The sequence below is a fragment of the Peromyscus leucopus genome, chromosome 16_21 (assembly GCF_004664715.2).
Source record: "Peromyscus leucopus breed LL Stock chromosome 16_21, UCI_PerLeu_2.1, whole genome shotgun sequence".
Lineage (NCBI taxonomy): Eukaryota > Metazoa > Chordata > Mammalia > Rodentia > Cricetidae > Peromyscus > Peromyscus leucopus.
The window spans coordinates 32,072,488-32,097,377 of record NC_051084.1 but is presented as its reverse complement, the minus strand read 5'-3'; the positions used below and the strand labels follow the sequence as shown (position 1 = coordinate 32,097,377).

The 24,890-nt window shown below is 43.8% G+C and overlaps 1 protein-coding gene across 1 annotated transcript in view; it reads right to left on the bottom strand.

Annotated features, from left to right (window-relative positions):
* Positions 1-18,652, bottom strand: part of Mypn (myopalladin) — an 87,527-nt gene extending 68,875 nt beyond the window's left edge. Inside the window, exons 1-2 of the mRNA XM_028881088.2 lie at positions 18,392-18,652; positions 6,644-7,552 (exon numbers count right to left, since the gene is read on the bottom strand). Coding sequence (XP_028736921.1) covers positions 6,644-7,551 — 908 coding nt within the window. The 5' untranslated portion in view covers position 7,552; positions 18,392-18,652. The remainder of the gene's footprint in view (positions 1-6,643; positions 7,553-18,391) is intronic.
* Positions 18,653-24,890: the final 6,238 nt, after the last annotated feature.

Genomic DNA, 24,890 nt, shown 5'->3' with positions numbered 1-24,890 from the left:
TCTGGCCTCATCTGAAGACCCAGACTCGGGAGCTCCTGGGTAGATATAGCCTAGGAAGTTGCCTGCCTGTTTGGTCCTGGGTGACGCTCCTGCTGCTGGTCCAGCGAGCCACTCTGCCTGCTGTAGAAGCTCCCTGAAGCTGTCCTCTCTGACTTCAAAACCATCTTACTCTCCACTCCCCATGTTTTGGCTCTGTCAGTTTGTCCAGTCTTTTTGTTGTTTTGTTTTTGTTTTCCGAGACAGGGTTTCTCTGTGTAGCTTTGTGCCTTTCCTGGATCTCACTCTGCAGACCAGGCTGACCTCAAACTCAGAGATCCACCTGCCTCTGCCTCCCGAGTGCTGGGATTAAAGGCGTGCTCCACCACCGCCCGGGGGCATGCTACTTTTAAGCAATGTCCAGGAATAGCAATAAGGAAACCTAACAACCATAGCAGGAACGGATAGATATAGAGAAGTAAACACGTGCGGCCTTAGAAGTCTGTGTACACGGAAGGACCCAGCTGTACATTCCTGGGCAAAGACTCTGCAGTCGGGACACAGGAAGGCATCAGGACCACCTGCCATGAATTCCTGCAGACTTGTCCATCCGCAGCTACTGCCCCAGTAGATGCCATTTTTCTAAGACCCCAAATGAATCTCTGCCCAAGCTTAACAGGCTTTCCAGAAATGCTAGTTTCAGCGAGATGGGATCTCGCTTCTGCTGAGAGATCTCAGCACCATTAACTTGGAAACCAAGAATATAAGCACAGATGTGTTTTCAGCTTGCTAAGCTTAAGTGACATGAACGTGGGTAAAATACTGATTACACACAGAAGCCCGGAGACAGCTGCCCAGCACACTGTTTCCTTTCTGACTATGATACTCCTATTTTACAAGCTGAAATGACTTATTGTCTTACCTTTTTTTTTTTTTTTTAGACAAAGTCTTAGGCTGCCCTGGAACTCATTATTTTGACCGGAAGGATGAACATTTGATCATTCTCGCCTCTACCTCCAAAGTTCTGGGATTACAGGTCTGCACCGCCCATGCCTGGTTTATGCTCTGCTATGGATTGAACCTGGGGCCTGACATCTGTTAGACTAGCACTCTATCAGCCGAGGTACATCCCCAGCTCAACTGTGATGTGTTGTTAGAAGGACCCTATGGATCAGAAATCTGTGTTGCTGGGCCCTTTGAGATGTTCCAGGGACTTCAGTTGCTGCAACAAGCAGGTTTCAGGCGCTCTCTGCCCAACTCCTTTAAGACTAACCATACTGATTTTATCTTAAAAGTGTGTGTGTGTGTGTGTGTGTGAGAGAGAGAGAGAGAGAGAGAGAGAGAGAGAGAGAGAGAAAGAGAGAAACAGAGACACAGAGACAGAGACAGAGACAGAGACAGAGAAAGACAGAGTGAGACAGAGGGGAGTGGATTTTGGGGGAATTTTTTTCTGGGGGAGCTGCTGTTGGGGAAAGTTGGAGACTATTTTCATTTCTAGCCCTGGGTTCCTTCACTGTGTGACCAGTCCCTTTATAACACCAGGGAAACACATCACTCCCTCCGTCCTTTTAGGTTAGGTCAACTTAGCTTTATATAGGGCACAGGGGCGCCGCGGCAGACTTTTCCCAATGTCCAGGCTAACTCTGGATGTTCTAATTCCTTTGAGACAGGGTCTCAATACATGTGTAGCTAAGGCTGGCCCATGAAATCCCCATCCTCCTGCCTCCACCTCTGGAGTGCTGGGACAGGGGTTCAACACCACAGGCCTCACTCTGTCTGCATTTCGGACTGAGGACTGTGCCCTGCCCAGCCCCTCAGACTCAAAGCTCATCAACGTCCTCTACAAACCCACTGTTTCTTCCACTTGGCCAGTCCCGGCCCATGATGACTTTTGTTTTGTTTTCCAGGCAACTTGTGGAAGAATTTAGTCAGTGTGTATGTGTGTGTGTGTGTGTGTGTGTGTGTGTGTGTGTGTGTGTGTGTGTGTATGCAGGTATACATATACACACTTGTGGAAGCCAGAGGTTGACATCAGGTATCATTCCTTAGTTTCTCTCTCTCTCTCTCTCTCTCTCTCTCTCTCTCTCTCTCTCTCTCTCCCTCTCTCTCACTTCCAGTTTACTTTTTAGATTTTCATTCAATGTGTTTTGGTCATATAAGGCCTCCCATTTCCCTCCAGACTCCATCCAGACCACCTTCTCTGCCTTACCTCCCTCCCGACTTCATGATCTCTTTTCAACTCTCCCTGAATCTACCTGTGCTGCCTTTCTGCGCACGGGTGCAGAGCCGGTTACTGGAGCCTAAGCACCCTACTATCCACCAGGGAGCCCCCAGGAGCAGCTTCCTGCCTCCCCAGTACAATATTGCCCAGGCTTTTCATATGGAGTAGTTTCTGAAATCATCCCTCCCATCTTGTCGTCACGGGGTTCAGCTTCCTCCCAACACTGGTCTCTGGCACCCTCTCTTCTCCTTCTCCTGGCATGCACCCACCCCCCTGGAGTATCTGGTGCCTGGGACACCCTCCACGGCTTCCCCAGCAGACTCAGCACTCCACCCTTTCCTGATCTAATCTAGCCTTCTGGAATCAGCCTCCCACCCCCACCCCGAAATGGCCCCTTTGATCTTGCACACACAACCTTAGACGGTTTCCAGTGTTCTAGACTTTGCTTTCCAGGCCCTTCAGAATCATCTGGCTCCATTCTCCTTTCTGGGTAGGTCAGTCTCCTCCCTGTCAGATAAAAATATTACAATGCCCGCATCTGTGGCCTGTGAACAGGCCTCCTTGGTGGGGCAGGATTTCATCCTTTGCAGTTGCCTCTGGGCTTTTTCTAGCCCACCCCCACCCCTCACCCCCACCCCCGCTCCCACTCCAGGGTCCAATGCTTGCTTTATCCTGCACTCCAGACAGGCTTACTGATGTCTCCTTTGAGCTACGACTGCATCATTTTTTTTTTTTAAGGTAATCTCATGGAGCCTAGTCTAGACTCAAACTTGCTATGTAGCTAAGGCTGACCTTGAACTTCTGACCCTTCTAGCTTCCAAGTACTGATTATAGGCGTGTGTCACCATGTCTGGTTTCATGTGGGGCTGGGGACCAGACTCAGGCGTCCCCAGCCCTACTCCTTATACAGCCCTTATTATATGATACGGCAGCGTTCTGATTACACGTCTGATTTCTGTACTCGATTATGAGTTGTGCCCTCTCACGATGGTTTAGATGTGGTTTTAAAACAAGGTCACTGGCCTCCCATAGCTCACTGCTTTGAACTCCTGGGGATCAGCTTTAGTGACTCACTAGGTGTTTGTCGAATGATGAGCAAGTCCATTTCAAAGTAGCTCCTGTTTGGTCTTCCAAGTTCAACAACTACAATGCCTCTACCACAGCCTTCTTCAGCTTTCCTGGTTCTCAGCCTGAAACATATGGGTCATTACTATAGAAATTAGGATGACTGCTTTAATTGGGTTTCAGCCTCCCGGAAGGCATAGGTATGCAAATGTGTGTGTGTGTGTGTGTGTGTGTGTGTGTGTGTGTGTGTGTGTGTTTGAGACAGGGTTTCTCTGTGTAGCTTTGCGCCTTTCCTGGAACTCGCTTTGTAGACCAGGCTGGCCTGGAACTCACACAGATCCACCTGCCTCTGCCTCCCGAGTGCTGGGATTAAAAGCGTGCGCCACCACCGCCCGGTGGCATTTATATTATTTGTATATTTGCATTGACAATGGTGTGAGCAAATTAAAAACTAAACAAATACTGCTTTCTGAGTAGACTTGTATAAACTCTGTATGAATGAAACAGCGATAGCTGATAGCCGACCAGGAAAATTATAGTTTTCTTCACGCAATTGCAGTCTGGGAATTCAGTACAAGTTCATTCAGAAACGAATGTAATGAATTCCCACGGGTCTCCTGGCCTCAGAACAATTGTTGGTATAGACAGGAACTCTATCAGTAGAGGAATTCTTCCCTGGTGAATTTAGTATTGCTTCATAGAAGCCACATACACGACTCTCACTTGGTGTGCGCATACATGCTTTGTGTGTGAGCATGAGTGTATGCGTGTTCACATATGTGTGTGAGTTCATGTTCATGCATGGGGTCAGGGGGAGGTTGAAGTCACATCAGATGCCTTCCTCTATTGCGCTCCACTTTATTTACTGAGGCGAGGTCTGTTCTGAACACGGAGCTCGCCCATTCCGTCTAGTCTAGCTAATCAGTATGCCTGCGAATCCTGCATTCACGTGGGTTCTGGGGAGCTGAACTCTGACCCTCATATCTGTACTATAATCCACAGAACTACCTCTCTGGCTTGGAAATGTATAGATCTGCACATTTTTGCCTGGCTGATTAACCAGTTTTGGGTGGCTACTGGATTACGTTGATTGGGGTACTTTATCATCCTGGTTGATTTTTTGGGGTGGTGTACTGAATTGGTCCTTAAAGCCGAGGCTGTCACCACTGAGCAAAGGGAAGAACGACTCCTTGAGGGATTTGGTCTTTTTTCTTAAGAAACCGGTCTGTGTCCAGAAACCAGTGACTTGGACTGGACCTCTCTGAGGTGTGTGTTCTGTAATCTAAGGTCTCGTCGGCTTACTTAGACTGACCAGAAGCCATGGAGGGACACGTGTCATGCTGCTGGAATAACACCTCACAAGCTTTACTGACCAGAGCCCAGGCAGTGTCATCCGTCACAGTTAAAGGAGAAGGCTGAACTCCGCCGTTCCCACGCCCTCCAGCGTCTTTGGCCAGCTGTCTAACTCATGGTTTAAATGTAAGGCAAATCTCTTGCTTTTCTGGTTTTGTTTGTTTGTTTGTAACACTCAGATGGCGTCCTCTGCCTTCTACTCCCCCAAATGAGGAGAACCAAGATCAATCACTCATGCCAAGTGCAAGGAAACCACACTAGGAACCAGCTTCACTCTGTGCCCTCTCCTCAGGGTTCTCAATACTCTTCACACCCCAAGGGACTTCTCCAGTCACTAACTAGGAGAATGTCCCTGAAAGTATAGTCTCCCCACCTACTATTTATTCATTGATTCACTCAACATTCCTTAGTGACCAGCATGGGTCAGAAGTGATGCTGGATGCTCAAGACTCAAAACCATCCAAATCCTGCTTTGAAGGTCAGGTGGGTAACCTGATAGTCAACCATCTACATCACTGTGAAAATAATATTGGATATGCTTTATGTTACCCTTGAAAGCAAAATTTGATATATGAGTACGTCTTTGGGCCAGAATACCTTCCATCAGTATGCGTATATAAAATGTAATTGTTCATATTAATACGATTGCTTTATAGTATGAATATTATGAAAGAAAAAGATGAAATGCTGTTGACTTACAGAGAATAAAGGTCACGTGGTGATAGTGTCATATTCTAGCAGTGATTAGGTGATTAGGGAAGCATAGTAACTCTTACAGGACTCTGAATACTAGTAATTCTCCACAAAACCAATCTATTTAGTGGCACTATTCACATGTTACCATATGGTAATAAGAGAGGGTACAAATGTCACCTGGGAAGCTAAGGTTGGTTACAGGTTCCATGGGACCACAGAGATGGTAATATTTAAAAGTATAGACTAATGTTCGGACATGCAGTTAGGTATGGCGTATGTAAGTCCTGAAGCTTTTGCCTGTGTGCCTCGAACAGCTGACTGTGGTAGGCACAGCAAAGATGAGTGTCTTCTGGGCTGGGGAGATGGAACAGTGGTCAAGAGCTTGACTAGCAAGCATGAGAGTCTAAATTTGTAAAAGCCAGACATGGTAGTGTCTGTCTGTTCTTCCAGGGCTCCGTGGGTAAGATGGGAGGTGAAGGCAGAGAGCTCCCGGAAATGCAAGGACCTGCTGATGCACACACACACACACACACACACACACACACACACACACACACACACACATGAGAAACATCCCCTCCACTATTAGGGAAAGACTTGAGAATTCGGGAGAATAGTGTTTTATATACATGGAATGAATTTTTAAAAACTGACCTTACCCACCATGTTATTCTGTCTTAAAAGCTATATTACTGCTTGCCTCTTCATTTGTTTTCATTATTTGAGACAAGGTCACACGTGGTCCAAGCTGGCCCTGAACTCACCATGTAGCTGAGATTGGCCTAGAACTCCAACCCGGCTTCCATCAGCATCCACACACATATGCATATACATACATTTTTTAAAATCTTAAAAATATGTGGCTTTTAGAAGAAAAAAAAAATTGAGACAGGGTCTTATGTAGCCCAGATGGTCTTGAACTCTATATGTAGTCAAAGATGCCCTTAAACTCCTGATCCTCTTTGCCTCTCCCTCCTGACTGCGGGACTACAGGCTTGTGCCACCACATTTGCTTTTCTGGGGTGTTGATGGAATCTAGGGCTTCCAGCGTGCTAGCTAGACAAGCATTCTACCAGCCCCAGACGTTTTATTTATTGCAGTGCTGAGTGAGGGGTTGATCTCAGGCCCTCACACAGGCTGAGCAAAGTCCTCTTCTATCACCAAGCCAACTACAGCCACAGCCGCAGAACAATTTGAATCACTTACGGAGCAAATGTTAGCTTCCTCCCTTTCATCCTAGCTCCTTTCCTCAAAGGCGGTATGGAATTTTCCGGAACAACAATCACGGCAGACAGATAGCATTGCTAACCACCCCGCGCTGGCTGTTTTTACCTTACTTGGGGCGGTGGAATTCCTACCACTATGCAATCCAACTGGACTCGGCTTCCTTCCGGGACTTCTCGGCTCCGTAGCTTCTGTGTGAAGCGGGGAGGCTGCCCCAGAGGTTCTTCGTAGTACAGGGACGAAGGCGAGGACCCTGGGGTGCTGTCGCCCGCAGCGGCCTCGCCGCCCGCAGCCAGCTCGGCTTCCCGCCTCTTGGCTTCCCGCTGTTCGATCGCGTGGTTCAGCTCGTTGTCCCTGCTGTCTGCGGGGATGGGGATGGGTACCGAGGCTCTTTCTCGCCTCTCTGTCAGATCCGAGAAGGTGGGGCTGTTTTCCTGCAGGGCTTTGTTTTGGGACTCCGTTTTGCTCTTGTGGTTTTTGCAGGCCCGAGGTCTGATCCTCTTGGAGCTGTGAGCCTTGAAGAGGGAGGACAGCTCTTCGATGAAATCGGCGGCCTTGTTCAGGAAGACTTTCTTGGACTGGGTTTCAGAACTGTACTGCGGCCTCTTTGTCTCCGGGGGACTGTCTGTAGAGCGGGCAGGACCTCGAGGGCTGTCCTGGCAGAAGGCAGGCTCGAAGGTTGGTTTGGGCGAAAGCTTCTTCGTCTGGTCGGAAGACAGGCGTTTCCGAGCTTGCGCTTCATCCACTCTCTCCAAGGGGTCGTGGTTGATGGCCAGCCTCGCCAGGTTGACACTCTCGTCTAACTCTTCTTGGCTCAGGAAGGCGGAAAGATCCGGAAGGTCCTCTGGGCCCCCGCCTTCTGCAGCCCCGGAAGGACTGCCGAAGTGGAAAGGGTTGGAGGAGGAAGGCTCCGCTCGACTTCGCTCATTGTCCCCACGATGTCTGGTTTCCGCCAGGTAGCTTTCTCTCAGAAGCTGAGAGATGGAAGTGGACGCTTCTATGCTGTCGTCTTGCATGCTGTAATAAAGTGATGGGCATAGAAAAAAAAAATTCAGATCACTGCCACGGAATAACAAGCCTGTATTTACTATAGCACAGACGTCAGTTATGTAAGAAATGCTTAAATCACCTAACGTTGGCACTTTCATAAAAGCGAAAGACTTAACAATGACTCCTCATTGTAAAAAGGAAATGAAACGCAATTAAGTTTCTCTGAAATTAAAAATAAAATCCTGCTGGGTATGGTGGCAAATGCCCTTAATCCCAGCACTTAGGAGGCAGAGGCAGGTGGATCTCTGTGAGTTCTGGGCCAGCCTGATCGGCATAGTCAGTTCCAGGACAACCAGGGCTATATAGAGATGCCCTGTCTCAAAAATCCAAAACAAACAAACAAAAAACACCTGGGGATTACTATTTCAGTACTTTCTTTACATTAAATTCAATTGTACAAGCTACGAGATAACCATGGCTATTTTATACAGTGTCAGGGCTGAGGGTGGAACTCCGTGGGAGAACGCTTCCCTAAAATGTGAAAAATGTCTAAGCCTAATTTATAAAATTATGTTTTTTCTTTCTTTTGTTCATTCATTCATTCATTCATTCATTCATTCATTCATTGTTGTGTAAGGCACACATGGGTCATGGAGGTTCTTTCTTCCACCATGTAGGTCTAGGGATCACACTTGAGCTTGGCTGCCAGCGCCTTTACCCATCTCAACCAATCTACACCTGATTTTGTTAACAGTTGCAATGGTCTTCTCGGTTAGGATGTGTTTTCATATTCAAAACAGATCTGTTCTGCATCCTTTCCTCATTCTTGCCAATTTTGTTAACTTGATGATAATAGAATTATAGAAAAATAAAAGACATTGACAGCATGTTCTCCTTTAATTTACTGAAAAATGTAGTCTTTATATATATGGCTCGTGAAAAATAAAGGATGTTTATGTTGTTGGACTATAGTCAAGCTGTTTAAATTTAGTGTTGGTGCTGGGCTCAGTCTATTCTTGAAAGCTAAGATAATTTGGCCTTCATGCTGAGTCTAAGCTGTGGGGCTTTGTGTTTTGTTTGTTTGTTTAGATTTAAAATAAAAAAAAAATCTGTATGTCTGTGCAAAGTATATACACAAGTGCCAGGGATCAAGGAGACCAGAGGTGTCAACTCCCAATGTGGCTGCTGAGAATAAATCTGGGTCTTCTGCAAGAGCAGCGTGGGCTTTTCTTAATGGCCGAGCCATCTTTCCAGCCCCAAGTCGAGGTTTTTAAGAGGATCTTAAATTAACGTTGGTTAAGAGAAGACATGAGAGGTCGCTGAATGCAGCGCTTGGCAGGGGACTTCACATACCTGAGTGCCAGTCTTAGTTTGTAAATTGTGAATAAATGAATATATCAGCTTTTGAAAATAAATATTTTGTTTCGTTTTTGGAGACAGGGTTTTTATGTGTAACAGCCCTGGCTGTCCTGGAACTCACTCTGTAGGCCAGGCTGGCCTCGAACTCACAGAGATCTGCCTGGCATACCTCCCGAGTGCTGGGATTAAAGGTGTGTGCCACCACCGCCCGGCAAAAATGAGTATTTTTTAAAACCATAAGAAAATAGTATGGGGCTGGAGAATTGGCTCAATGGTTAAGAGAGCACTTGTTCTTTCAAAGGACCCGGGTTTGATCCCTAGCACCCACATGGATGCTCACCACTTCCACAGGCACCAGGTACACGTGTAGGCACACACATACACACAGGCAAAGCACTCATATGAATAAAATTTAAAAATCTAAAAAAAAAATTAAAAATAAATAAAGACGGACAGACAGACAGAAAGGACAATAGCATAATGTGATTTGTACTGGTGATGTCACCCATGTGTTGATTCAGCCACTTACTAGAGGGAGAGCAAACTTGTAACTCCCAGGCTGTTAATTCTCTCCTATCCTGAACAGGTGCTCAGGGGTGGCTAGAACCTTCCCATTGACCTTGACTTGCTTAGCACCCCACCCTTTAGCTCCACCCACCCTCAGATCTGGTGACTGAATGAAGACGATTGGCCATTCTTTGCTACTAGGTATTGGCCTTGTCCTGGGAAGATGGGGAAGAAAGGAATACCCTAACTCTCAGTTGTCCTTAAGACTCATGACAAAGCCTGTTCCAGTCCATCTGTCCTCCTCTGCCTGACCCGGCGGCGGCCATCATCTGCCTGACGCAGCAGCCTCTCACTCACATCACACCGAAGGCTTCCTGGGAACTTCCCTGGCTCCCAAACTTCCACAGTGCTATCCCAAACTAACCTCTCAGTTGGCAAGGTCGGCAGTCACCTTGAGAGGGCAGTTAGAGATAGCTCGGGAAGGATGGCTGGCAGTGAAATGTTTTTCACACTCTTGCCAGCAGAGCCTGGCATGGTTCTGACTGGAGTTGTTTATTTCAATGAAGTCTATTGTGCTTTCCAAGGGGATGAATTTAAAATTCAGGGGTGTTGGATGAAACCATCACTTTAATCTAGAAAGATGGCCATTACGGTATGGACCATAATATGAAAACTGGAACTATGTCCAGTAAGATTGAGTTAAGCAAATTACGATATGCTCATTTACTAGGATAGTTTTAAATTTTGTAGAATGATAATATACAGAGTAGCACGAGAAAGCAAAACTAATATCTCAGCTGAAAATTTTCATTTGTGCGTGAACTCTGTGGAAGAACAGATGTATGAAGTAAGGCTCAAAAATGCTATTTGAAAGCTTATTTAATATACTATCATCAGGAATTCATAAACCAATTGCTGTCATAAACCCAATTGTTATCAACTACTTCTTTAGCCTAGTTGGAGTTTCCAAATCACTGAAATGTGAGGGTGAAAAGTTAACGCTGCCTCAGAAAGCAAGATGCTTTTCCGTCTGAGGGCTGCTAATGTTTACTACGTCATGATGCGACTTTGTCTTTAGCTCCGTGTGTTGCGTTGGCTTAGATCTTGAGCCAACCAGGAGCAAGCAGTGACCTTAGAATTAGAGAAAGCAGAGTTCAAAGTATGGCTTCCTCTCTCAGCAGGTGACTGAGACATTGAATGACTTCTCTGGGTTTGTTTTCCTTATCTTTAATTCCATGCCATCTCTTTCTTTGGGAGGTAGGAGCGACAACTTCCAGAAGGTGAAGCCCTTCACACGTGGCCTATGGCCGTGAGGATACCATTGGCATTATTATTTTAAAAAGAAATGGACGTTTCTTTTTCTTTCTAAAACAGCACAAACATTAATGTTGACGACATTCCAGAAAGTTTATATATAGGGTGGAAGTGGAAAAAAAAGAATAGTCACTGATTTCTCTATCTAGTTTTTTTTTTTTTTTTTGGTTCTTTGTGTGTGTGTGTGTGTGTGTGTGTGTGTAGAAGCCAACTGAGATATGTGTGCTTGTTTTTTTGTTTTTATGTCTATGGTTATAAAAACTATTCTGGCTGGGCGGTGGTGGCGCATGCCTGTAATCCCAGCACTCGGGAGGCAGAGGCAGGTGGATCTCTGTGAGTTTGAGGCCAGCCTGGTCTACAGAGCTAGTCCAGGACAGGCTCCAAAGCTACAGAGAAACCCTGTCTCGAAAACCCCCCCAAAAATAAACAAACAAACAAATAAATAAATAAAAATAAAAACTATTCCAATAATAAAACTTCCAAGTATTCAAAAATAAAGGATTTACGTAGCAGCTTAATGCTGTATGCTCCAGGATGGGTGCTAGGCACTCAACAGCTGATGCTTCCTGGATGTATTGAGTTGAGAAAGTCTAACTTCTGGAAGCGTTGTGGTCCACCCTAAAGCAGGGAGGGTGGTCAAGAAGGGTGAGTTACTTTCGCTGGGAAGGACAGGAAAATCTATTCTGGAGACATCAGCAATCTGACCAACTGGGGAGACTATTCTTTACCAAGGAAGAAATGTCAAGGTCAGAAAGGATCCGTGTTGGGTGTGTCGGGTCAAACCCTAGGCACCAGCGAGTGAAAAAGAAGAATGTAAGCCCTGAGGTTGGAAATGTACAAGGCCTAGACTGGGTGTGGTGGCTCATGCCTGTAATCCCAGCGCTTGGAAGGCTGAGGCAGGTGCATCGCCATGGGTCCCAGGTCAGTCTGGACTACATAGTGAGTTCCAGAACAGTCTGAACTACAGAGTAAGACCCTGTCTCAAAAATAAATAAATAAGTAATAAAATTAAAAACAAGAAAAAGAAAGGAAGGAAGGAAGGAAGGAAGGAAGGAAGGAAGGAAGGAAGGAAGAAAAAGGTAGAAGGTCAGATCATATTAGGCCTTGCAGGACATGGGAAGGACTTCAATTTTTTTTTTTTTTAACCTTATGAATGGAGAAGATTAATAGGAATCAGTTGTGATGTGTTATGCAAGTGTCAGGGGTGTGGGCCAGTGAGTGATAGCAGCAGGAGGTGGTAAGGAATGGTTGGATTTGAGCTCTCTTTTGAAAGCAGAGGCCAATGATTTGCTCATAGGTTGAGAATGAGAGACAAGAGAAAGACCAGGGTATTTATGACCTGAGCAACTGGGTGGCTGGCAGAATCGGGTTTGGGGAAAGGAGACCATGAGTGTTCTCTTAGACATTTCAACTGGGGTGTTCTGGGACATTTGGCCGTATTCTCATGCCTGTCCCTTGTAAATTGAAATGTAGCTTTATGCCACTTTCAAAATAAGAGGAGTAATTGCTCTCGAGAGGACATTATGGTATTTGTGAACTGGACCATGCTGAAAATGAAGCATCCCCATCAATCCTCTGGATAGACTTGGCTATTGTCCTAAGTCAGAGTGGCCACACAGAGAACTTACTCAGCTGAATTTCTTTGTGTTTTCTTTCCTCTATGACTTTTCCTGAGGAGAATCTGCCCTGAGAACTTATAGGCTTCAAAAAAACAAAACTAGATGCTAATGCCTTGAGTTCTCTCTCTCTCTCTCTCTCTCTCTCTCTCTCTCTCTCTCTCTCTCTCTGTTTGTCTCTGTCTCTGTCTCTCTTTCTCCATTGGCACAGGGTCTCACTGTGTAATCCTAGCTGACCTGGAATTCACTATGTAGACCAGGATGGACTCAAACTCATAAAGACCCACCTTTGTCCTGGAGTGCTGGGTTTAAAGGTGTATGCTACTCTGCTTGCTTCCTTCCTCCCTCTGGTGCTTGGGGTTGAACCCTGGACTTCTGGCATGCTGGGCAAGTGTCTATTACTAAGCTCTATCTCCAGCCAATGGGACATATTTCTTGACTCATTATAACTCAGTACTATTCTTCTTCGGGCTCTAAAAAGACCCTGTTGTTGCAAAGATCACACACTATAAATCTTTCACTTGTAAGGTGACTATTTATGTCAGGACTTTGGGAATTTAGTTCAGTGGTAGTGCATTTGCCTCCTATACAGGAGGCCCTGGGTTGGATCTCCTGCATCACACAAACAAACAAAACTGTGGTATTGCCCAGAGAACTGGCAAAGCCCAACAACTCAAATTTAAACATAAGTGCTAGAATTTTCTGACTATGAAATATCAATAATTGTTTATTATTTCATTATTATTTTTGGTGCTAGGGGCTGAACTTAGAGCCTTGCACATGCTAAACATGTCAACTATCATTATAATATATTTAATTGAAAACAAAAAAGAAAAAAACAACCACAGAGACTGGAGGTGAGGAGAGGTTGTTCAAGAGGCCAGAATCTCAATTAGACAGAAGAGATATGGTAACTACAACCAATACAACAGCGTATGCCAAAGTATAAGTATGTGAGGCATATTAATTAGCTTGACTCAATCACTGTAATATATATATATATATATATATATATATATATATATATATATAAAGCAAAACATTATGGTATTACCATCAACAAGCACAACTCTTGTCAATTAACCTTAGTAAAGCTGTAAAACAGGAAACATCTTTTATACACAGCTCTTTAAACACTGCTGGCCACTCACTGCAGTGTGGGGAACACATTCATAAAACCACAACAAAAACAAAGCAAACTCATAAAACCCAAATCTAGTTTCTAGGACGACACAAAAACAGCCCAATATTTAATAGCTGTTGATGAAGGATGCTGGGACAGGAAAAGTTAGTCATGTTTAAGCAACTTACCTTCAACTGCAGCCACACACACACACACACACACACACACACACACACACACATACATACACACACATACACACACACACACACATACACACACACACACACACACACACACACACACACACACAAATCCCATGCTTACTGCCTAGGCTTTAAAAATAGAGTGTTGTGCACATCTAAGATAATTATTTTCTGCCAATATGTAATGACTACACCTAGTCATTACATTTTCATTAGGGAACAATAAGATAGTGTTCTCTTTGGGATTTTGTTTGTGTCTTTGTGACAGGTTCTTTTGTGGCTCACGCTACTCTCAAATTAGACTTGTAGTTGAGAGTAACCTTGAAACTGTGATCCTCCTGCCTCTACCTCTTGAGTGGTGCTTTTAAAAAAAATTACATTTTCGCTGGGCGGTGGCGGCGGTGGAACATGCCTTTGATCCCAGCACTCTCTGAGTTCGAGGCCAGCCTGGGCTACAGAGTGAGTTCTAGGAAAGGCTCCAAAGCTGCTCAGAGAAACCCTGTCTCAAAAAGCCAATAAGTACATAAATAAATAAAAATAAAATAAAAATTACATTTTCTTCATTGAGAGAGAACATACCACCATTGTTTATATGTGGAGATCAGAGGGCAACCTGTGGGAGTCGGCACTCTCCTACCATGTAGGTCTCAGGAATTGAACTCAGGCCATTAGGCTTGGCAGCAGACACCTTTACCTATTAAACCATCTCACTGGCCCTACTTTTTTTTTCCCCTTAAGACTGAATTTCCCTATGTATCTCAGACAAGCCTCTCTCAATCCTCCTGCCTTAGCTTTCTGAGTGTTGCAAGTGAGACGTACTTTGTGCACCATTATAATGCCTGTCCCTCAATACTACATCTTGATCATCTTGACCTTTGTGTTACTTCTAGTCTATTTGTACTGTGAATGGCATTGGTAATTTAATGTATTAATATAGACAGACGTGGGGATGAGATATGGGAAAGGGCCAAAGGTCAGGAAATAATATGACTCATTCTCTTAAAGAACTTCTAGTCTGGAGGAAGAAAAACAGTAGACAAAGATAAATCCAGACAACAGACGCAGTAAGAGAATATGTTGGGGGTGAACCCCGAGGCACACACATGTAATCCCAGCACCTAGAAGACTGAGGGAGGAGGGTTGTGAGTTTGAGACCAGCCTGGGCTACACAGCAAGACCCTGGGCTTTAAAAAGTTGTTTGTTTAAAGATGAAAAGAATGTGTTGGGACAGAGGCAAAGCTGAGACCATGCACAGGAGAATTAGTGAGAGTCTCTTACTTAGACTTCTCCCCGAAGGCCGGAGTCGGACAGTGAAGGGACTTTGAGAACATCGGGCAAGGCCAGGCTGGCCACTCTCTCGGTGTTTTCATAAAATTGATAAAGGCCAGTAAATAGGAAAGAAAGATTTCACTGATGTTCAAGGGAGAGAGATTGGTTTTACAATACAGCATGTGTATTTTGTACACAGAAGAGGACCAACGAGAAACTGTAAGAGATTAATATAAGAGTTACCTGTGCCAGAGCCCAGTTATTACCGAATCTGAAACACAGTAAATAATTGATAATCAGAAAATCCCAGGGCCTTTCAAAAGGCCAATGGAAGGGATCTATGGTTAGAAAGGCATTTGAAGGCTGAAGTAGTTTCATGGTACAACCATCTACCTAGCATATACAAAGCCCTGAGTTTTAGCCTCAGCATGAGGGACAGGGAGAGAGAGGGAGACACACACACACACACACACACACACACACACACACACACACACACAGAATATGTAGAGTATGGAGAGGTTGATGGTAGTCCCAATGACAGGTATAGAAGCACAGAGCTAGTATATAGAGCAGTGGTCCTCAACCTTCCTAATGCTGCAACTCTTTAATACAGTTCTTCATGTTGTAGTAACCCCAACTATAAAATTATTCTCATTTCTACTTTATAACTGTCATTTTGCTAGTGTGTTGAATCATAATGTAAATACATGTGCTTTCTGATGGTCTTAGGCGACCCCTGGGAAAGGGTTTTTTGACTCTCTAAAGAGCCATAACCAATAGGTTAAGAACTACTGATATAGAGAATCATAAATGTAAAATTTCTGTCAATTCTTATAAACTGAAACTTACTTTTTTTTTTAATTAAGAAAAGTAAGGAGAAAAAGGACCCCCTTATGTTCTTCAACCTCTATTTTTATCAGTTCTTTGTATATCAGATAATTAAGACTTTGAAAAGCAGTAAATTCCCTAATTAAACTGGCACATGTTTACAAGGTTGGGAGGTAAGTGCCCCAGGTGAGCTTGCGGTCTCAAGATCTCGTTCTAGATGAAGTGGGGTCTGGAGGCTCTGTTGAGGAGGGGGTGCAGTGAGACTCCAGGGGAAGGCAATGAGCCAGGCCGCCTGTGCAGAGCTTGCCAAGGTGACTCGTTCTGTGTGAGCTCTGGGAATTCTCTAGTGTCCACAGGTATAGCCACACTAACATTCATTGGCACCAAAAATATTTACCTATCCAAAATATGCCCTTGAACCGAAAAGCTGGCCTAGCGGCTAAGAGCACTTGTTGCACCAGGCTTGGAGGCGCACGCCTTTAATCCCAGCACTCACTCGGGAGGCAGAGGCAGGCGGATCTCTGTGAGTTCGAGGCCAGCCTGGTCTACAAATTGAGTTCTAGGACAGCCAGGGCTGTTACACAGAGAAACCCTATGTCGAGAAAAAAACAAAACAAAAAAACAAGAGGCCTTGTTGCTCTTGCAGTGACCCAGGTTTAACCCTGAGCACTCCAGTTCCAGGGGCTCTAATGCTGTCTGTCTTCTGACCTTGTGACCATGTGACACAAATACACACAGCTTGTTCCCTTGAAGCAAATGTGTGACATTCTAGAAATTTTAAAAGCGTCCTGTGGGCAATCGTAGAAACTCATGAAAACATGCCTGTAGTGCCTCAGTTTTTAATCTCCAAGCAAAGGGAAAAGGCTGTTTAAAACAGAACAAACAAAACACCTTTCTGGGTCATTTCTTTTCAAAACTTAATTTGTAAAAGCTATCTCAGTGAATTCCAAAACTGGCTTGTATAATAATCCTCTAAATTTATTGTGCTCGTAAATTGTAGTTCTGAGTGGATACTTTTTAAAAACACTGTTGTTATTATTATTGTATGTGTGTGTCACCACATGGTGTGGAGGTCAGAGGAAAACTTTTGGGAGTCTGTTCTCTCCTTACAGGAGACAGGTCTTGGGGATCGGCCTCAGGTCGGACAGTTGGCAGCACGTCTCTTACACATCACACCGTCTCACTGTCCCAGTGAGTGTGTGTTGTTACTGCTGTTGTAACAGAAATACGTGAAGAGCCTTTGCCGTAAATTACAGGCCGTGAAGGAGGTGGTGGTCCACAGAATTGTAATTATCATTAGCTACATAGTATCAGCGGGGAGATAGACAACATTCCACAATTTGGAGAGTGTCCAACTGTTTGTTTCATAGTCTACCTACTCTCTCAATTTCTGAAAGTGTAATTTCCAGGCATCTCAGATTTCCTGTGGTGGCCCTGGTTTTAAATGTTTTGCTTGTTACCAAACAGAATGTCAGAGACAGTCTCTATAACTGTAGGCCCTTGACTTCCTAGAAAAAAATACTTTAGATTTTTAAATGAATCTGAGAGTGTTATATATATAAGGAGAAATTGAGAAGTTATGACAAATTTTAATTCATAGCCTATAAAATTCATTTTCTCATTATTAAATTATTACTAACATAAAAGTGATTAAATTACCTTAATGATTTGAGAGAGAGAAAAGGCTATACAGCTATTTCATCTCTCTCAAATTGAGTGATGGGAGTAACTTTACTAAGTACATGAAAATTTGTTGGTAAGATGAGACCATTTCTTCCCATCATTCACTTCTTTTGACTGGAGACACTGAGTAATCTACCTTTTCTCTTTGCTTGTATAGTTTTAAAAATATTCAAGATGTGCATCTAATTGCTGCTAAGAGCTAAGAGTACAGTGTGCTGGGCCAAACATTTGCCAGTGACCGTCAAGTATCTGAGAGAGAGAGAGAGAGAGAGAGAGAGAGAGAGGAGAAGAAAGGAGAGAGAGAGAAAGAGGGAGAGGAAGAAAGGAGAGAGAGAGAGACAGGGGAGAGATAAGTAAAAAGAGAGGGGAAAGAGGAGAGAGGAGAAAGAGAGAGAGAGAGAGAGAGAGAGAGAGAGAGAGAGAGAGAGAGAGAGAGAGAGGTGTTCCTGAGCAGGCTCTCTGCAGCTGTTGTGTACATTAATCCAGGGAGCAGATCTCCCAACACTAAATATAGCAAGCAGATCCTTTTACAGGATAAAAAAAAAGTTTTAAATGAAAGTCTTCAACCATGGAGTCACATTGTTTTAGATTTGATTTCCTTTAAGAGGGAAATAGGCATTGCACACACATTTGCCATATAAACAACATTAGTGTGATCGGTGAGTATGACGAAAATGTCAGTACTATTTGTCACGGCTTCCTCCGTCAAAGCACTTTTCCTTAGAACTCAGACGGACTCAAGTAGGATACCATCTCCGCGAGTCTCATCCCCCATTCCAAAAGCTTTGGACTAGAAAGCCTTCTTTTCCATTTAATTGTGTATCTCTTCATACATAATTAAAACGCTACCCTAGCTTTCACTCTAAGGAACAGTAATTAGCTCCCTGAAATACCCCTTTCCCCACCGTCCGCAACCCACTATCGGAACACACTTTCCGAGCCTCAGTCTGAATATTACCTTTCTTTTTTTTTAGGTGACCCAGATGAGGATGTCCGATCCAGGCAGGCTTCTTCTGAGATGACGATTATCCGAGGAGAAGTTTTCGACGAAAACACGGGAAGAAGGGGAATTTCTTCACGCCCTTGGAAGGAGAGAGTGGCCGCCCATAGAGAACGCCGAGTTAACCTTAGTTTCGGAGAAGAGGGCTGTTGGAAGCCGGGCAACCTGTCACCACCGCGGCCAAGAGCATTTGTCGGCTCACAGGTCCCAAGTTATTTTGAGCTGTATAAACCATGTGCCTGTGAAACATTCCACCTGATTGGACAGGAGAAAACTGAGCAAAGGGATTCCATTGCGGGACAGCACCTACCGGAGCTGGGGTCAGTGGCATTTTTCTACCTACGGAATTTCATTTACAGCTGGAAGCCCAAGGTGTTTATTGATTGATGTTTTGAATTAGTAGTAAATGAACTATATCACACTCCACCCGTCAAAGACAATGGCATTACTTTAAAAGAGTATCAGAATTTGACATTTTTACTGTTATTAATTAAAAAAAAACAGATAATTTATCTTTGTGAGTTTGTGTGTGTGGTGCACGAGTGCACGTGTGTATGTGTGTGTGTGTGTGTGTATGTGTGTGTGTGGGGGGTCCACACGGGCACCCCGGGGTGTGAGTGGAGATAAAAGGACAGCTTTCAGGGGCTCGCTGTCTTCTTCCACCATACGGGACACAGGGATCAACCTCAGATTTCACTCTTCTCAGCAGCTCCTCTACCCTCTGAACCATCTCATTGATGTCTGGCATCTTTCATTTTAATCAAAGGAAAACTTACTCCCATTTTACTGCTAAGATACTGAGGAAATCTGTCTGTGGAAAGGAAATACGGAGCTGAAATTAATAACTTGAAGCCAAGAGCTTCTTAAAACTGTCTACCGGGAGCTAATTCCAAAGCACAAAGAAACAGAGGAAAACTCCACTAACTTGAGAACAAATACATGTGAACGACCGTCTTCACAAAAGACAAGTTAGGTCAGATGTGGTGGCACACGCCTTTATTCTTAGCTCTCAGGAGGCAGAGGGAAGTGGATTTCTTGAGTGCCAGGCTAGCCTGGTCTACCTAGTTCCAGGCTTGCCAAGGCTACATAGTAAGACCCTGTAAAAATTAATTAATTAGAAAAACCACCATGTGGTGGCGGCGCACACCTTTTATCCCAGCACTTGGGAGGCAGAGCCGGGCAGATCTCTGTGAGTTCAAGGCCAGCCTGGACTACAGAGTGAGTTCTGGGATGGGCTCCAAAGCTACACAGAGAAACCTTGCCTCAAAAAACCAAAAGAAAATAAATAAATAAATAAATAAATAAATAAATCCCCACAAATTGGATAAGCTTAAAAGTTAAAATGAGGTTTTAGCAAGATGGCTCAGTGGGTAAAGCTTTTTGCCACCAAGCTGATGACCTGGGACCAACGGTGAAAAGAAAGTGAATTTTTGTGTGTGTATACACACACACACACACACACACACACACACACACACACACACACATGCACACACAATACACACAGAGATAAATATAACTTCGACGTTCAAAAAATGTTCTTTTAAAAGGGGAACTAGAAGGATGGTTCATAGTTGAGAGCATGGACTGCTCTTATCGAAGACCTAAATTTGGTTCCTAAAACCCAGGTCAGGAAGCTCACAACTGCCTGTAACACCAACTCTAAGGAGATGCCTATGCCTTCCTCCAGTACTGTACTCACATGCATTACCAATCAGTAAGAAAAAGAAAAAAAAAAAATCCTTAACCTGGTGGTGGTGCACTCCTTTAATCCCAGCACTCAGGAGGCAGAGGCAAGTGGATCTCTGAGTTCGAGGCCAGCCTGGGCTACAGAGTGAGTTCCAGGACAGCAAGGACTAAACAGAGAAACCCTGTCTCGGGGGGGGGGGGGGGGAGTATAGGTTCTTTGATGTTAATTTCATGTACTTTTAGAATATGAGTCTTGAAAAACATTAGCTCCTTTAGTACAGATTAAGTGGTGGCTTGATACTACTGTCTGGTCAGAAGATTACTTTCTGAAATTCAGTCTTGAATGCCAGGAATTTTTGTTTCTTCCTTCCTTCCCCTCCCCCAACTCTTCCCCCCCTTTTCCCTCTGTGTAGCCCTGGCTGTCCTGGAACTCACAATGGAGACCAGGCTGGCCTTGAACTCAGAGAGCCACCTGCCTCTGCCTCCCAAGTGCTGGGATTAAAGGCAGGAATTATTTTCTCAAGGATTGTTTTCAGATCTTGGGACATGAAGTAGATCCGTTAAAATGTTAGTTCTGTTGAGAAATCACACAACTGTTGACAAGTTTCCTTACATCCATTCATTCAATAAATATTTACTTAATTCTCATCATGTGTCCTGTGTCGTCCAGTATGCATAAAGAAGTGTGCAAAATGCACACATCTTCCTGTCCTCGGGGAACTTACTAAGAGATCTTCATTCTCTTCAGCCATCTTGAGACTTTCTGTGGCACACTGGCTAGAGACGGAATTTGTTTATTGTGGTCACGTCAGAGGTGTCGCTGTTATCTTTTGTTACCAGGTCTTATGGGGGGAGGAAAAGAACTATTATTTCAGAGAGAAAGGAACACAGAAAGAGCCCAGTTACCTGGTTAGATTGCTTTTAGAAATTTCTAGTGGGATTAAAATATTGGCATCTAAAGGAACAGACTTCTGCATGGCATTTTACCACCCACTTCACTTTGGTTGGTCCTCTCCTTCACCCTGCTCCTCTCCCCCATCTCTCTGCTACCCCATCCCTCCCTAAACCCTTCCATCCCCAGAGACTCCCATTCCACTTCCTTATCACATTTATCTATTATCCTTCCCAATCGCTCACTGACCATCAAGACTATTTAACTCTGTCCTATCATGGTGGCACACACATGTAATCCTACCACTCCCGAGGCTGAGGCAGGAGGATTATAAATTGAAGGCTAGCCTGGGTTACATTTTAAAAAAGAAAAGGTTACCCAATTTTGTTTCTACATTTTCTGTTTATGTGGATGCTCCAGCAATTTCTTTTTATTTAAAAAGAGGATGTTGCTATGTGTAGTAACACATTCTTTTATTTGTTTGTTTGTTTGTTTGGTTAGTTTTGTTTTTGAGACAGGGTTTCTTTGTGTAGCCCTGGCTGTCCTGGCACTCACTCTGTAGCCCAGGCTGGCCTCGAACTCACAGAGATCCGCCTGCCTCTGCCTCCCGAGTGCTGGGATTAAAGGCGTGCGCCACCACAACCCCTCTTGGACACTCTTAGCACTTGGTGCCGGAGGATTGCTGTGAATTCAAGACCCTCTCTTGAAAAGCAACGACGGCAAAGTGGGTTTGGGGTGAGGTGTGCAGGTTAACGTCACAGCACTTACCCAGCATTCACAGGGCCCTGGGCTCAATCCTCAGCATCAGCAAAAGAAACGAAGACCTTCCTCCACCATCCCGACTAAATCTTAAGCCATAATCAGTCAGTTCCCATGTTGCTGGGCCTTAGGTGCAGACATGGGAAAGTGGAACTTCTATATTGAGGAGCTAAAAAGTGTACCACAAATTGGTGTACCGAGGGGAAATGTTTATAGGAACCATACTGAACATGTTAACTTCCCTGAAAACTGCCACGACAGGCCTGTATCTTACCCTTTTCTATGCATAAACTACTGAGTTGGGAGGAGTCCCACACTCAAAGATGGACCAGCATCTGTAAGATAGTGAAACTAGGAATACCTATCAAATATTAGAATATTTATCAAATACATATCAAATATTAGAATCTGTTCAAAATATGAAAGAATTACAGAAGAAACTAAGAATCTCTGCTCTCTCTCTCTTTGACATTTTCAAAAACAAATACTGAACACATTTTTAGGCTCTTTAAAAAAGCTAAGTATTAGGTATGTAGGTATTATTCAGCAATTATGAGATGAGTGTTTTGCTTATCCTATCTCAAGCTCTTTTTCTAGATTTTGTCTTAGTCCTTCCCTGGCTTATCAGTAATAATTAAGCAAATATTACACCACAGACCTCTTAGGTTTTTTTTTTAACCAGAGTTTGTTGATGTGTAGAAAGATTCTTAAAGCTTTTAAAAACCTAACATAGTCATAGATTAACTTACTAGCAACAAGCAAATGTAAGTTACATGTCTTAAGCCTTCCTCACAAAGCAGTGCAGACCAGCTTCCTATGTTACTGTGTTTTGAGCTGATTCTCAGCTTGCTTTCAGCTGTTCCTTTAACACAGCTTAGGCACACTGAGATGAGCCACAGGGATGCCAAGGAATCTGTCCTCACTTGGAGGAGAGACGTGAGTCTCCGTACCAGGAGATTCATATACCATTTTGAGTTGCTTTTTTCTATATTGCCATAAACTCTACTGTCTAAAAGGAACTGCCTCCACATACCAAAGTTTTAATAACTTTGGCTGACAGTTGATGATTTTATACTAAGTTTCCCCCTCTGGCATCATATTTAAAGACCAATGACATAAATTCATCCTCCAGGTTTTTTTTGTAATGAAAACAATATTCACCCCAGAGACAAGTTCTTGACCATTCCAAACAAAAGCTAAGTGGTGGAGCATAAACCTCTGTACAACCCTCTGATATAATTGAGAAATACGATAGAATTCTGAAGAAGTTTCTTTTTCACCCTAAAAGCATTAACCTGGAGGGAAAAAAAATCTAAAAATCATCAATTCCAAACTCATTTAGTTATAAGAGCTTTTAACAATTCTTTCTCTTAACCGCCGAGCCATCTCTCCGGGCCTTAACAATCCTTTCTCAAAGCTAAACAGAACACCCGTTTATGAACATGATTCTATACAGGAAAGTCGCCCTTACCTGCATCAGGAGAGGTGCCATCCCCATATCAATCAACTAGGATCATCTAAAGCTCGCCTCTCACAGCCTGACTTGTGCCGGCCACAAAAGTAGCATGGAGGAAATGTGATACAGCCCAGCCCGAGTAATGAAGGGTATTTACAGGGTTCCGTTGCAGATCCAGGGACAGTCGCTTAGAACACATTGCTCTTTCAGGTCGACTTTAATAACCCGGTCTGTAACGACGTTCTTAGCCTGCAGCAATGGTGGGGGTGGATAATAACGGAGGCTACTAAGGACACAGACCTCTCAGAGGAGATGAGAGAACTTAAAAAGAAGGTCTAAAGAACATCAGCTGAACTGAGCGTGTGTGGCAACATTATAACATTATAAGGAAACTTGCTGCTTTATATGCTAACTAAAGCATAGAGTGAATTTTGAAAAGAATTTTGAATGATTTATTTATTTTTATTTTATATGCTTTGGTTTTTTTGCCTGTCTGCATGTCTGTGTGAGGACGTTGGATCCCCAAGAACTGGAACTACAAACAGCTGTGAACTGCCATGTGGGTGCTAGGAGTTGAACCCAGTCCTCTGGAAGAGCAGCCTATGCTCTTAACTGCTGAGCCATCTCTCCAGACCCCATAAAATAAATTTTTAAAAAATAAAAATATTCTGAAAAACAAGTTTAAGGATTTTGTAAGACATAGGACATAGAAAGACCCTTATTTGTACAAATCGGAGGCTATGGGTAAGACATTTAGTTAAGTAAATGTAGGGGAACAATCAATTACTATTACTAAATACTTCACATTTGTGCCCCCAGTTTTAGAGTAAGGGCTACAGTGTGATTTTTAGTTAACACACAGTGATGCTTACTTTATTGTGCTGTTGGTATGAATACTGAGAAAACAGTACATTTCCAAACATATCAAAGTTTATATTGTATAGAAAGTATTACTTCCAAGAAGAAAAATCTGTTCCCCAAACTTCAAAATGTTATTTTTAATTATGTGTATAAGTGTGTCTGTGAGAGTGTGTGTCACACGAGTGTGAGCCAGAAGAGGGTGTCTAACGCCCTAGAACTAGAGTTAAAGGCAGTTATGGTGAGCTACTCAACATGGGTGCTGGAAACCAAAACCACGTGGATTCTGGGAATTGAACCCAGGTCCTCCGCAAGAGCAGTAAACATTCTTAACTGCTGCGTCTTCTCTCCAGTCCCTGTTCCCAGAACTTTGTGAAGGTGCTTCCTGAGAGTGGGTAGGTAACTCAATGATAAAGTGTGTGTATAGAACGCATGAGCCCCTGGGTTCAATCTGCAGAACATGTGTGTGTGCACACAAGGACATGCAAATATACACAAAGGTAAGTGATTAGATAAGCATCCTCTTCATGAAACACAGAACCATGTACAGTGAATACACACAATAAAAACAATTTAGGTATCTGTTTGAGGGATGAGCTCAACTGTTCACAGAATTGGGAATAAAGTACACAATCAGCTGGTTGATTCTAGGATGTGTGTATTCTGATTTTCACATTTCTGAGCTTGGTATGTGGCTTACAGTTGGGCAAACTTTCTGGTTTTAAAAAAAAAAAGAGTGGGTGCAGGAGAGAGGGGTCAGCAGTTTCTGCTCTTGCAGAACCCCTGGGTTCGATTCCAAGCAC